The sequence below is a fragment of the Podarcis liolepis genome (assembly GCF_965112155.1).
Source record: "Podarcis liolepis genome assembly, chromosome: 1".
NCBI lineage: Eukaryota > Metazoa > Chordata > Lepidosauria > Squamata > Lacertidae > Podarcis > Podarcis liolepis.
The window spans coordinates 124665501-124680338 of record NC_139554.1 but is presented as its reverse complement, the minus strand read 5'-3'; the positions used below and the strand labels follow the sequence as shown (position 1 = coordinate 124680338).

General features: G+C 42.7%; 1 protein-coding gene across 2 annotated transcripts in view; it reads left to right on the top strand.

Annotated features, from left to right (window-relative positions):
* The window catches only part of LOC310689672 (aldehyde oxidase 4-like), a 73304-nt gene extending 60026 nt beyond the window's left edge, over positions 1-13278 (top strand). For both annotated transcript variants that reach the window (XM_083467552.1, XM_083467553.1), the window contains 9 exons: positions 665-760; positions 1009-1137; positions 2976-3050; positions 4742-4794; positions 6018-6132; positions 7540-7605; positions 8692-8880; positions 9632-9799; positions 12266-13278. In XM_083467552.1, coding sequence (XP_083323678.1) covers positions 665-760; positions 1009-1137; positions 2976-3050; positions 4742-4794; positions 6018-6132; positions 7540-7605; positions 8692-8880; positions 9632-9799; positions 12266-12319 — 945 coding nt within the window. In that variant the 3' untranslated portion in view covers positions 12320-13278. The remainder of the gene's footprint in view (positions 1-664; positions 761-1008; positions 1138-2975; positions 3051-4741; positions 4795-6017; positions 6133-7539; positions 7606-8691; positions 8881-9631; positions 9800-12265) is intronic.
* The last annotated feature ends 1560 nt before the right edge of the window (positions 13279-14838 follow it).

The following is a 14838-nucleotide window of genomic DNA, read 5'->3' as shown; positions in this document are numbered from 1 at the left end:
ATAGAGACATGACAGATTTCTCAGTGCCCACATCATCCTTGATTGTTGACTAAGCTGGCTGGGAATTGTAGTCCAACATTATCCAGGGACTCAAAGTTGAAGAATGTTGTTATAAGGAACAGTTCTCTTTATCCTGTTGCTAGGCTTCAAGAAGGCTCCTAAAATACCAGACCAAAATCTCATCTAGTCAGTACCATCACTGGCAACTGCTTTCCATCTGAGTTCTTTCCTAACCCTGCTAGTACCCCAAATTCTCATCAAGTGACTGAACCTGGAACCTTATCAACGTGTCCTTTTTTCTGCCACTGTGGGATATACCGTATTGTTTGCTCTATAGGACTCACTTTTTCCCTCCTAAAAAGTAAGGGGAAATGTGTGTGCGTCTCATGGAGCGAATGCAGGCTGCACAGCTATCCCAGAAGCCAGAACAGCAAGAGGGATCACTGCTTTCACTGCGCAGCGATCCCTCTTGCTGTTCTGGCTTCTCAGATTCAGAATATTTTTTTTCTTGTTTTCCTCCTCCAAAAACTAGGTGCGTCTTGTGGTCTGGTGCGTCTTATAGAGCGAAAAATACGGTATCTTCTTTGGCTCCTGAAATGTTTTTCTGTATCAAATCATAGTAGGATTTGATTTGATGGATAATCAGTTTGTTAATTTTCTGTAGGCTATAGCTCTGGTCCACATCTATCTGGATGGGTCTGTGCTGGTGTCCCATGGTGGAGTGGAAATGGGACAAGGAATATACACTAAGATGTTACAGGTAGTATGAAATATCAAACAAAGCTACTCACTCCTTTGCTAGTTAATTGTATATGATCCAGTTTACATCTGTGTTTTTAAAAATAGAGAAAAGTTTCAATGTTTATACTTTCTGAGCTAGATAACTAATTTTCCAACAAGTTTTGCTCCTGTATGTGTCTAACTGCAACTATAAATGTTATTTTCCCCTGTTGGTTTGAAGTTATGCTGTTAACCCCTGGTCAATATCTTTGTTTTCTAAACTAAAAGGTTGCCAGCCACGAATTGAAGATACCATTGTCTTACATACATCCTTATGAAACAACTTCAGTAACAATACCTAATGCGGTGGTCACTGCAGGATCAATTGGCACTGAAGTCAACGGGAAAGCAGTCCAGGTTAGATACTTATCTGTCGCTATTGCTTATCTGAGAATTTCCCTCTTTCTGTTGTTCAGGGTGCTTTTGATATTTTGATATTGTTATGGTTTGTTCAAAATACTTTTGTGTATGTTCTCTTCTTCTGGCACGCTGTGGCTGCGTATACACTATACATTTAAAAAAAGCATAACTCCCCCTAAAGAATATTGGAAACTGTACTTTACTCCTTCACAGAGCTACAATTCCCTAATATGCTATAATTCCCAGAATGCTTTGGGAGGAAGATGTGCATTGCATGTACTTTAAATGTATGGTGTGTACTACGATGATAACTCAAGGCCCGTAAACTGGATCACTTAATAATACGGCTTTGTTTTGGTTTTCTAAACTGAATTTTCCCAGCGTAAACAGATGCCAGTGTTGAATGCTGTTAAGGTTGTAGTTTAGGAGTGAGGAACCTGCAGCAGTTCAGAGGTTCTTTGGACTCCCATCAGTCCCAGACACCATAGCCAGTGGTCAGAAGTGATGGGAGTTGTAGTCTTAAAAAATACACACTGGAGGTCCTGCTGTCATTCTGTGCCCACTTACCTAGAAATAAGATCTAGTGAACTCAGCAGGGCTTGCATCTCACCAGACGTGTATTGGTTGCACTATAAAAAAACAACACTGAAATTGGAGAATTGGCTTCAGTGGGATTTAAACATTACAAACTTTATTTGAAATGGGGCCTCGTTTTCCAGCTGTTAGAGAGTTCAGACTTACTCCTGTACTCACTCATACCCTTACTAGGAAGGACCATAGTGTTCTAGAGGGTTTGGTGGTCCAGGTTCCTTAGCTTGCAGGCCTTAATGAGGCTTGCAGACCTCCCCATTTGGCCCTGAGGCTGTTTAGCCACATCCACTTGATATCAGGTGTGGGCAGGTAAAACTACTAAACTTGAAGGAACCAACTACAGTGGTGCCTCGCAAGACGAAAAGAATCCATTCTGTGATTCTCTTCGGCTAGCGGTTTTTTCGTCTTGCGAAGCAAGCCCATTGACGGATTAGCGGATTAGCGCTATTAGCGGCTTTTAGCGGCTTATCTGCTGATCAGATCAGCTGATAAACGGCTTAGCAGCTTAGAAAAAGGGGGGGAAGGAAAAAAAACCAGCAGGAACTCGCAAGACATTGTCGTCTTGCGAAGCAAGCCCATAGGAGATTCGTTTTGCGAAGCACCTCCAAAACGGAAAACTCTTTCGTCTAGCGAGTTTTCCGTCTTGCGAGGCATTCGTCTTGCGGGGCACCACTGTACCAGACTTGGTATAAAGCAGTTTCTTAATATCCGTTCTTTTTTGTTTATCATATTTAAGGACAAATGCAATTCTCAAGATCTTAGCTGTACTTTCCTTCATGAATTCCACCCTAGCTTCCCATTATTTTGTAATCTGTTGCAATACTCTACAGTTATTCTTTGAGAGTGCTCATTGCACATTATTTTCAGAGTGGTTATTTTATGCTGGGCTATAATACTCCAATCTGTGGTTATTGCTCCTGGCAATGAAATTTGTATTTCTTTGATTTTGCATTTGAAAATGTATTCTAATTTCAGTATCCACCCAGAGAAGAATTTGTCAAAATCTTTTAAACAAATGAATAAAAATAAACAATGGCACTAAAAATTGTTTTTGACAAATTGCTCTCCTATGCTGAGGAAACTTTGCCTATTTAATTTATCCATGTTATAAAGAAGTTTAAGTCCAGAAAAAAGTGCCAATCCTAGAGTACAATACTAAAAATATATTTTTTTAAAAAGTGAAACTTGGGTTTCATTATTGTTGACTAATTTGTCTTACCTTTCTTTGCCACCCTACTTCACAGAATGCCTGCCAGATTCTCCGGAAGCGGCTAGAACCAATAATGAAGAAAAACCCTCAGGGGAAATGGGAAGATTGGGTAAACATCATCTATATCTTAAAACTGAATTATGACCCAACTTGCATCGCATATTGTGATAGGAATTTTATGGTCTTAGATATATGGCAATGTTCATAACCGCACGTACATAGATCAGCACAGAAGACCGACCTGAAGCCATTTTGATTCCTAAACTGAGCAAATGTTTTCTCAGTACTCAGAAAAAAACTATCCTTTTTCCATTTGCTATGAATCTAAATAGCCTTCCCCAACCAGGTGTCCTGCTGCACTGCAGCTTACCAGATCTGAAGAGGAACAAAACTTTCACCCAAAATGCAACTAATTAAGCTAGACCAAAATTAAATCTAAGCATGTTGCCCAATCTCAGATCCTGCACTGGTTCCAGATTCAATGTAAAACATACACAGTATTTTTGGAGAGATGTCAAAATCACAGGGCAGTTCACAGTCTATCAGTAGAGCTCTAGCCCATTTCTGCAGGACTATTTAACACCTGTTTTGTTAATGGAATATTTGCAAAGAATGTAAGGTAAAAATAAAGGTAAAGGATCCCTGGACGGTTAAGTCCAGTCGAAGGCTACTACCTTGCTTCAGCCGAGGGAGCCTGCGTTTGTCCACAGCTTTCCAGGTCATGTGGCCAGCATGACTAAATCGCTTCTGGCGCAATGGGACACCGTGAGGGAAAGCAGAGTGCACGGAAATGCCGTTTACCTCCCCGCCGCAGCGATACCTATTTATCTACTTGCACTGGTGTACTTTCGAACTGCTAGGTTGGCAGAAGCTGGGACCGAGCAATGGGAGCTCACCCCGTTGCGCGGATTTGAACTGCCGACTTTGCGATCAGCAAGCCAAAGAGACTCAGTGGTTTAGACCACAGTGCCACCTGCGTCCCTTAATGCAAATAATGTAGGATTTGCCAAACCTTCGTCTGATCTTGTAATGCACTTCCTACTAGCTTCAGTAAAACTGCAGGCTGAGGATCACTGTACTTCATTCTGATTTGTTATGCCTTATTAATTCAGAGATCCTTACTTTAAATTGGATGATTCGTCTAGTTTAAAAAACAAGAGTAGTCCTCATAAGGCTTTTCCTTCTCAGTTTCGTCATTGTGTTTTTAAATGGTTTTCAGTGTTCAAGAGTTTTAATAGGGTGCCTCGTTTATTTATTTTTAAAAATTCATTGAGTGTTGTGTTTTGGTCATAGCTGCTTTAATTCGTATTGTGAGCTGCCTGGGGTCTTGTATTTGGAGCAAGGTAGGATATAAATAAAATAAAGATCTTGCGCCCGTAATGGACAAGCAACCTCAGCCGTCTCCATTTTAAACACAGAGGGACCTCAGCCTGTGATGGGCGTTCCTACCCATCAGTGTAACACAGGCCACATTCAGACAATAATATCTCTGCCTGATAAGCTGAAACATGATCATCCAAACTGGTCTGGACTGTCGGACCCATGCAGGCAGCTGGTTGCAAGCTGTCAGTCAGCAAAGGAAAAAGAGACAGCCCACCTTTTGCTGCGATGTTTAGAATGTTTATAGTTCTGTGGGGCTGAAGGGATAGCATAGGAAGCAGGCAGATGTAGCTCTGGAAGACAAATAATAAATCCTGCCTGTGTTGTGCAGAGATAGAAAGTTCATTCTGAATGTTCCTTGTTATTTTGATGTATACACATTTATTTTTGAAATCTGATTTAAATATATTCCTCTTGCAGATTATGGAAGCTTATGAGGAAAGCATCAACCTCTCAGCTACAGGCTACTTCAAGTAAGGCATCTATCGTCGTTTCCTAAACTGCTGTCTTTTGGAGTACCACTAAGACTGATTGGGGTTGGATAGTTTAAAGTTAAGTCTGAGACCCTACCTGCCTGCGGACTGTCTTGCCAGAGTGGTGCATGCTCTAGTTATCTCCCGCTTGGACTACTGCAATGCACTCTACATGGGGCTACCTTTGAAGGTGACCCGGAAACTGCAATTAATCCAGAATGCGGCAGCCAGACTGGGGACTGGGAGTGGCTGCCGGGACCACATAACACCAGTCCTGAGAGATCTGCATTGGCTCCCAGTACGTTTCCGAGCACAATTCAAAGTGTTGGTGTTGACCTTTAAAGCCCTAAACGGCCTCGGTCCTGTATACCTGAAGGAGCATCTCCACCCCCATCATTCAGCCTGGACACTGAGATCCAGCACCGAGAGCCTTCTGGCAGTTCCCTCATTGTGAGAAGTGAGGTTACAGGGAACCAGACAGAGGGCCTTCTCAGTAGTCGTGCCCGCCCTGTGGAACGCCCTCCCTTCAGATGTCAAAGAGATAAACATTCAGAAGACATCTTAAGGCAGCCCTGTTCAGGGAAGTTTTTAATGTGTGACATTTTAGTGTATTTTTGGTCTCTGTGGAAGCCGCCCAGAGTGGCTGGGGAAACCTAGCCAGGTGGGCGGGATACAAATAATAAATTATTATTATTATTATTATTATTATTATTATTATTGATGCCAACTATACTTACTGTATATGTTACAACAAGGGGCTGTACTGTTTTCCAGGAGACCACATCTTATGTCGGAGGAGCCAGTGTTAGATGTAAGGCTTTCTTTCAGCCAGAACTCACAGGAACTTAGTTCTGGCACCTTTCAGGTGGCCGCCATTGCCATTATAAGAAAACAATGAAGACGTTCGTGGAGAGTTCCGGCACCTCTTTTTCTAGAAAAATAGCACTGGTTAGATGGCATCAAAGAAACCCCAGGATTCTGGAATTGGGGTGTGGACCAGTGTCTATTGCCATAATCAGATAGGGTTCAACCGGAAAATACCCATTCTGTCATTGGGTAGTCCATCTCACAGCCAGTTTCTTTTTCTGCTTCCCACCCTGTGCTGGCAAAATACAGAGCATTCAAGTAATTTGGCCTTTTTTTACATGATTTCTGTTGAGCATGGTGTAGTAAAACTGAAATCTAATATCTAAATGACTCTTTCCTTCCCCTCCACCCATCAGAGGATATGTCACCAATATGGACTGGAAGACAGGAGAAGGCCACGCATTTCCATACTACGTTTTTGGTACTGCTTGTTCAGAGGTTGAGATTGACTGCCTGACAGGTGATCATAAGGTAAAAATTGAGCACTACCTCCTCTTTGGCAATCATAGGCCACTGGGTGGTTTGATGGGTCTCCTTCGCTCTCTGTTTGGATATGAACTGCTCTTTAACTGAGGGAACATTGTGCCACTAGAAGTTTTGAAAAATAGCCAATATGACTGTGTATCAAAAAGGAATAAACAGCCAGCCACTGGAGATGGAAAACTTCAATTGCTATTGGAATGGACAACTGGGTTGTGCTTAAGACGCCCATATACTGCAACGGCTAGAATACTTTTACTTGTGCCTTGGTAGTATTACAAACTGTATCTGGAACCAGGCCCTGTCATCACAGCCATGTTTTTTGGAGGAGGACATAACTCAATGGGTACAACCCCTTATTTGCATAAAGTCCCAGATTTAATCCTTATAATTTCCAGTTGAAAGGATCAGGTAGCAGATTGTCTGGAGAACTACTGCCAGTGAGAGTATTTAGTACTGGGATAGTTGGATGAACTTTATAAGACAGCTTCATATGTTCTAGCATAGACAGCCCATTGGCTGCACTAGAGTATGGCCTCTCCTTACAAGATAATGCTTGGAATAGGATTCTTCCTTTGTCGGAACCCCGGACTATCTGGGACACAACAGTAAACCCCAAGTTTTCCAAATGCAAGAGAGAGGCCAAACATCAAAATGTCAGGTTTCTGGTTTCCATCCCTCTTCCTAGGACCCTCGTACCTATGGGACTGCCTCTCCTGGTATGCCCCACGGAGAGCCTCAAGGTCCATAAATAGCAACACCCTAGTGGCCCCGGGCCCTAAGGAAGTTAGATTAGCTTCAACCAGAGCCAGGGCCTTTTCAACACTGGCTCCGGCCTGGTGGAACGCTCTGCCTCATGAGACCAGGGCCCTGCAGGATCTGATTTCTTTCCGCAGGGCCTGTAAGACAGAGTTGTTCCGCCTGGCCTTTGGCTTGGAGCCAATTTGATTCCCTCCCCCGCTTTCTTTTTCCTTTCTCCTCCTGTGATGAGACTGCATTTTAATATTTTAATGTTTCAATATTTTAATTGTTGTATTTTAATCTTGTTTTTAAGTTGTATTCATTCAACTTGTTTTTATTATTGCTTGTTAGCCGCCCTGAGCCCGGCCTTGGCTGGGGAGGGCGGGGTATAAATAAAAAATTATTATTATTCCTTGTTCTGGTCAGTGGGGGGAATCATCTGGTGCTCATATTCCGGGACTTCTGCAAGCAATTCAAAAGGGCGAGTCAGGGCTCAGGGCTTCAGAAATATTCTGATGTGCTAGAAATTCAATTTTGAGGCCCCTGATATTGTGTTCATGGTTACTGTACTTTCGAGTTGGGTGTCCTTTGTCTTCTAATTTTTCTTAAGGCTTTATAAAAAGATAATGTGCTGACAACAGCTTATTTGTCCAACAGAACATCCGAACAGACATTGTCATGGATGCCTGCTTCAGCATCAATCCAGCTGTTGACATAGGACAGGCATGTACCAAGAGCTTTGAACTTACACTTTATACTAGCTGTAAGCAAGTAGATTGGGGCCTTTCTGAATGGTAAAAAAATAAATAAATGCCCTGTTGCATTTTATTCTTGGAGTGCTTCTTCCTGTAAGCCTTGATCCAGTGCCAAAAGTGCAATTTTCCGCCTGCATCTAATGGATGGGTAGGAAGCCTTGCTGCTTGCCGGCCAAGGAAGCAGCCTTTCATGAATAAGTTTGGTGGGCAGTCCTTCTCCAAAGTGTACTGATTTGGTACTCCCCTGTGCATAGTGCATCTGATTCAAGGAAAAGTAACATTTAGAGAGAGGACTTGAAAGGCCACCACAGCAAAGGGTATAAATGAAATGTCTTTCATATTGGAACTATCATTCAGTAGCCATTTCTCCATTAGCAAGTGATCTGCCTACATTATACAGTATTTTATGAATAAATCTACACCAGCTTTATAGCTGACACATATGCCATATTTTTCGCCCTATAGGGCGCACTGGCCCATAGGGCGCACCTAGTTTTTTGGGGGGCAGGGGGAAATAAAGGGGGGAACTCCCGTCGGGCTCTCCAGGCTTGCGGATATCTGCCCGGAGCCTGGAGAGTGAGAGGGGTCGGTGCGCACCGACCCCTCTCGCTCTCCAGGCTTCAGCGAAAGCCTGCATTCGCCCCATAGGACGCACACACATTTCCCCTTCATTTTTGGAGGGGGAAAAGTGCGTCCTATAGGGCGAAAAATACGGTACTTGTTTTTGCTGCCACTGAAGTCCCTATATACCAAAAGGGACTTCCTCTTTCAATGATCGCACAGTATATCCACCCTGCAGAATGAAAGCCCCCACAACTTCCTTGAAAACAGGCAGTACTTTTCCCCACCCCAACCATTCCCCAATTCATTTTTATTGCATTTTTATTAAGGGGTTTAGCAATCAGCATGTCTGGAACTGCAGCACTGAACACAGAGGAGTGTCAGAGCAAATTCCCAGCCCTCGTGGCTGCACAGGGAAAAGAGTAAATACTTTTGAGCAAATCACAATCTATTTAAAATGAAAATCAGAATTTATGCATTTTTATTCTGTCAGATTGAAGGTGGCTTTATGCAGGGACTTGGACTTTATACGATGGAAGAAATATACTTCTCCCCAGAAGGACAGCAGTACACGCTGGGTCCAGACACATATAAAATTCCTGCTGTCTGTGATGTCCCAGAGCAGTTTAGAATCTACCTTTTGCCAAACTCAAGGAACCCAATTGCAATCTACTCCTCCAAGGTAAACAACTTAAAAGTGTGGTGATGGATAATACATAAGAGGGTGTTTGGTACAGATTACCGTAGTTACTATTGCAATGAATCTCCAAGAGGCTCAGTTAAAGCATTCATCTCAAAGCAGATGCTCTAGAGATGGTTATCTCTAGAAACAAAGGAAGGCTTTTAAAGCCATTTTCTGATATTTTATTGCCAGTTTAGCCTCTTATGTTTCCCCATTCCAGTTAATGCCTAAATATCTTAAGTGGATGCTTTGCCAGTCTGGACATACTCTCTGCAATCTGCCAAACTCAGACTTGCACAACCACTCTTAATTTTAATGGGATTATGCAGAACAATTTATTTAAAAGTTTTTTAATTGAGTTTTAGCTGAGGTGTGGTGGTGACACCTTGCAACCAGACAGGAGCTTGCATGCCCATCCAGAACAAGGTGACTATCAACTGGTGATTGGAAAAAAAAAATTGTCTAAACCAGGGTTGGCAACCTAAGGCCCGTGGGCCGGATGCGGCTGAATCGCCTTCTAAATCCAACCCATGAACGGTCTGGGAATCAGCGTGTTTTTACATGAGTAGAATGTGTGCTTTTATTTAAAATGCATCTCTGGGTTATTTGTGGGGCATAGGAATTTGTTAATATATTTTTTTCAAAATATAGTCCGCCTCTTGCTGAAAAAGTTTGCTGACCCCTGGTCTAAACTTTATGTATCTTCCCTTATCTTTGTGTTCCATCGTTGGTTGTCTTCATCTTCCTGCAGGGTGTAGGTGAAGCTGGCGTATTCCAAGCATGCTCTGTGTTTTTTGCTATTCGGGATGCAGTGGCTGCTGCCCGGAAGGAAAGAGGATTGCACCGTGTTTTCACAATGGACAGTCCACTGAACATAGAAAGGATTCGCATGGCCTGTGTTGATGACTTTACAGAGATGGTAAATACTTCCTTAAAAACACCACCACCACCTTATATTGCATTCATTTTGTGCTTTCTTCCTGTTGGCATCACCAAGACACAGAAAACTGAGGGAGAGAACTGAGGGGTCCAGTATGACTCAGCAGAGCAGAGAACCTAGGATAAAATGGCTGGAGGACCATCTAGTCTAGTGGGCGTAGCTGGGGGGGCAGCTGCCCCCCAATAAGTAAAAATCAATACAAATCAATACAAAACACTGTTCCCTTTCCCTTATGGGGTATCTAAGAGCCCGTATAGAGACCTTAAGTAGGTTCTCTATCAGTAGGAGAAAATAACAGAGGCCAGCCAGAGAATATTTTTCAGAAGCAAGGCAGCTAGTAAGCCTGATCTTTATTGATCTGTTGCAACAGGGTGCTCCCCTCACCCGCAGGAGAGAGGAGGAACCCAGAAAAATGGCGTGCAAGGCCTTATAAAGACTTTTGAAATTGCCACCCTGTAGATCAAGACCACCCCCAGAAACATCATACATACATCACAGAAGGGGTGTAACCTAAGACCACCCCTCAGATACATCATACCTACATCTCAGAAAAGGCGGCCTTAAAACAGAAATTTGAATGTTGTTTTTCTCCTGTCTGGCAGGTTACTTGATTGGATTGGCTGGGTAGCCTGGCCAGTCTTTTGTAATGATAAATACTTAGTTCCTGGGCCATGTCACAGGCTCACACCCTATTCATATCTTAAATGTGCCCTTAAGACAGGATTTGTGCGGAAAGAGACAATGGGGAGGTTTCCCACTTTGACCTTGCAGAGAAAACATTTGCTCAGTTTAGGAATCAAAATGGTGCCAGGTTGGTCTTCCTGTGCTGATCTATGTACGTGGTTGGTTAGTACATTTATGAACATTTCCATATATCTAAGACCTCAAAATTCCTATCACACCCTTCACCTTAGTTGCTTCCAGAGCCCAAGATACTGCACAAGGACAGTCAAGTCCAGCCACTCACGATTTTGCGCCATATTATACTATATAATAAGAATAATTATTATTACTTATCATTTCCAATAGGGAAGGCAGGGAGGGGGTGTGTCAGAAAACTATAATTGCAAAATAACTTTCAAAGGCTGCTCTTGGGAATATTTGACATCAAGTCTGTAGCTAATTTCCTGGAAATGAGCCCCATAGAACTCAGTGAGATTTACTTCTGTTCTCAGTTTGTATAGGTATGTATGGATTTGGGCCATAATATGCATAACAGTTTAATATATATATTTTTTAAAAAATAAAAATCTTTTTTTTATACCTCATAGTAATAGAGATATATGATCTCTGGTTTGAAAAAGGCATTGCATGAAGTGTCTCCTCTCCTGCTTCTAATGGCTCCCCCTCAAGGCCACTCCAAAACATTTTGCTGCTGAGGCAAAAGCCAAAATGGTGCTCTCCCCCAACCATGCCTCATTCAATAAATGAAATTGTGTGGTGTTTCCTGTGTGCCTGGTGCCAGAGCAAGCAGGCTCTGAGCATATTCAGAGTGCCTCACCACAAGAAAATAAATATGCAGTTATGAAGCTGACTACATTGCACAAGAATGGATGCTTTTGAATTATGGTGCTAGAGGAGACTCTTGAGAGTCCCATGGACTGCAAGAAGATCAAACCTCTCCATTCTGAAGGAAATCAGCCCTGAGTGCTCACTGGAAGGACAGATCCTGAAGCTGAGTCTCCAATACTTTGGCCACCTCATGAGAAGAGAAGACTCCCTGGAAAAGAGCCTGATGTTGGGGAAGATGGAGGGCACAAGGAGAAGGGGACGACAGAGGACGAGATGGTGGGACAGTGTTCTCGAAGCTACCAGCATGAGTTTGACCAAACTGCGGGAGGCAGTGGAAGACAGGAGTGCCTGGCGTGCTCTGGTCCATGGGGTCACGAAGAGTCGAACATGACTAAACGACTAAACAACAACAACATTGCACAATGGAGGAAGCCTATGGGTATCCTTTGCTCTTGGGCTTCCAGTATATCAATAAACTCACAGGAGGGAGCAAGAAGTATAATGGGGTATTGAAAGGCGTGGGGGCAAATAAACTAATGCACACTAGCCAGAAGACACCCCCCTGTATGTGTGTGTGAACAATTTCACAATTGTAAGTTGCTTTGGGTTGCCCTGAGCAAGATAAAGTGATTAACAAGTTCAATAAATCAATAATAAACAAGAATAACTGTTCATGCTGCCTGTATAGCATGCAGGTAGGGACACTTGCAAAGTGATGTCTAAAAAAGTTCTGTTAGAGAGGAAAAAAACTAAACTACAGTGATTCAATGGCTGAAGTAAGTACAGATCAATATAAACTCGTATCTCACATGTTTCAATGCACTGTAGCTTTCCTCTCATTAAAACAAGTTTTATATTGGTTGATTTTCTTTTATTTCCTAATATGAAATTGCACATAAGAATAGCCCTTCTGTTTCTCTCTCTCATTTTTAGATTCCAAAGGACAAGCCTGGGACCTATAAACCATGGGCTATTGAAGTAGACTAACGTCTTGGTTTTCCGCCAAAGTTTTTCGCTTTTGTATGTTCTTCCTCATTAGAAGAGCAGTCGCAGTCTAATCACACACAAGAAGGACAACGATATTAATTTCAGCTGTGCAGGATTTTTAAAAATTATATTGATGTATGAAAACAAATCTGTGAATTTCAACAGGCGTATAATCAAGCATAGACGTTGTATAAGAAAATTTAATTCCAAACTGTGAGAATTAGCAACTGTATCTCTACATCTGTGATTTGTGTTCATATCGTATTGTAATGGCCATTGACATCTACATCTGTAACTGTAGGCATATAAAATGCTGTAATTAGGTGGCTGCCTACCAGGCACACAGATACACCTCAGCTTTTATTCAGAGGAGTTAGAGAGGGGTGAGATTGTTGGTTTGCGCTTTGAGGATCATATGGATGTAGGGAGAATCATTTAGTAAATGTTAGGGCACAGGGGAGACTGCTGAAGTACTCATTTGGCTTATACATTCTGTCCGTTTAAGCAGACCTTCTCCTGGAACCTGCCCAGTTAAGCAGACCTTCTCCTGGAACTTGCCCAGACTTGGTATTCAATTAACCTTTACTCAGAGTAGACCCACATAGCATAGCTGAGGAAACTGAAAACTGTCATCAGCAGAAAGTGACCACGTGTTGCCAAGGTGCGCTGTGGAGGCGGGCAATTTTTACTTGCAAAATAGGAACAACTCTAGACTACATTGCAAGGCTGTCATAAGCCACTGGTCTGTTCCTCAACCTGAACATACCTGTGGGGGGTGGTATCAGACCCATAAAAAGGGAAGCAGTTAGCTGGTAAAATAATGGTCAAGTACTTTTAAAGCATTAACTTTAATCATTTATTATCCTGTTGATAATCACCTTTGCTCACATGATGATTTGAGAACTATTGTTTTCAAGAGATCTGACACATATGCTAATAAAAAAAATGTTATTATGAAACTGTATGAGTCACAATGAATTACTTATTTCATTTTTGTATTTTGCTGTCTCCTCAAGGAGTCCAGAGCAGCCTACATAAGCTCTCCTCACCTCCACACACACCCCAGGTTTTTAATTTTTCCCTCACAGCACTCAAGAGTCAGGCTAGGCTAAGTGTATGAGATTCACCAGGCATTACCTAATGGGCTCCATGGCCAAGTGAGGATGTGTCTTTGACCTTGCCAGTCAACTTCCTAGTCAGTGCTTGTGTAGTTTATGGCTTTGCAGTCACTGCCATAGAATTTGCTACCCTGCAGTTTTCTCCCGAATGTTGCAGGCCTAGGGCACAAGCAGATCTCACTCTCGCTGACAAGTGATACCATAATGAAACAAAAAAGATAAGCTGCCACCTATTATGCAATTAATTATTTAATTAGTATACTGCCCATTATCCGTATATCTTAGGGCAGTTCGCAACATAAAAACACAAGATTTAAAAAAAACAATAAAAGCGATAGCAAAGCAAAAAAACCCCCACTTGCCTTACACAGCAGCATTCTCAGAACATGAGATACCTTGCCACAATCAAGTAATAATGCATTTCAGCTTGACACAACTTGGCCAGGCCATTGGCTGGTGTGCCAACCGTAAGGATAACACCACCTGACTACAGAGCAGGGTGGTTGTAACTCAATTTCGGCTCCAGCCCCTGTAATGAAGGCATGAGTGATATGTCTCGAATCCTGCACCCCACCTGTAACACGGGAATAATTATTAATGATGATGATGATGGACAGTGCCGGAAGCGCCATCAGCAGCCCTGTTTAGGGAAGTTTTTAATATTTAATGCTGTATTGTTTTTAACACTTGATTGGAAGCCGCCCACAGTGGCTGGGGAAACTCAGCCAGATGGGCGGGGTATAAATAATAAATTATTATTATTATTATTAAATTTACAATTTCCTCGCACTAGAAAACCCGACTGCGTTTAAAAGCAAATGAACCTTTGCATATTTTCCCCTCCCCATTTTTCCTTTGCCTGATGGAAATCGCTGCCACCAAATCACTGCAGAGTTGGAAGGGGTACCCAGTGTCATCTAGTCCTGCAATGCAGGAATCTCAAGTAGACCATACATATAGAAACGCGGAAACAATACAAGTCATAAGCACCATTTATTTATTTTGCAAGCTCTCATTGTCGCGAGACAGACACGACAGACGAAACTTCAAAAGCAAACCAGAAAGTCTGGGCTGCTTCCTCCTACGGTGATAACCACCTGGCCTCCTCCGCCGCTTAAGTCCCCCTACTTCGGCTCAATGGATTGCGCCACGAAGTATCCCGGGCCATTCCCGGAAAAGGACGAACCTGGACGCGTCCACTTAGGGAGGGGAGGGAGAAGCGGAGAGCAGAGTCTCGTTTCAAACCCCGCCCAAGGGAACGCAGCCCATTGCTACGTAACGTAGCTCGGGAGGGGGCGAGCTGGACGAGCCCATTTCCGAAATAAACGGGGGTAGGGTAAAACAAACACGCTTGCTTCATTTTTAACTTGTACTTCCTCTCTGTATGAGGAAATAACCAAC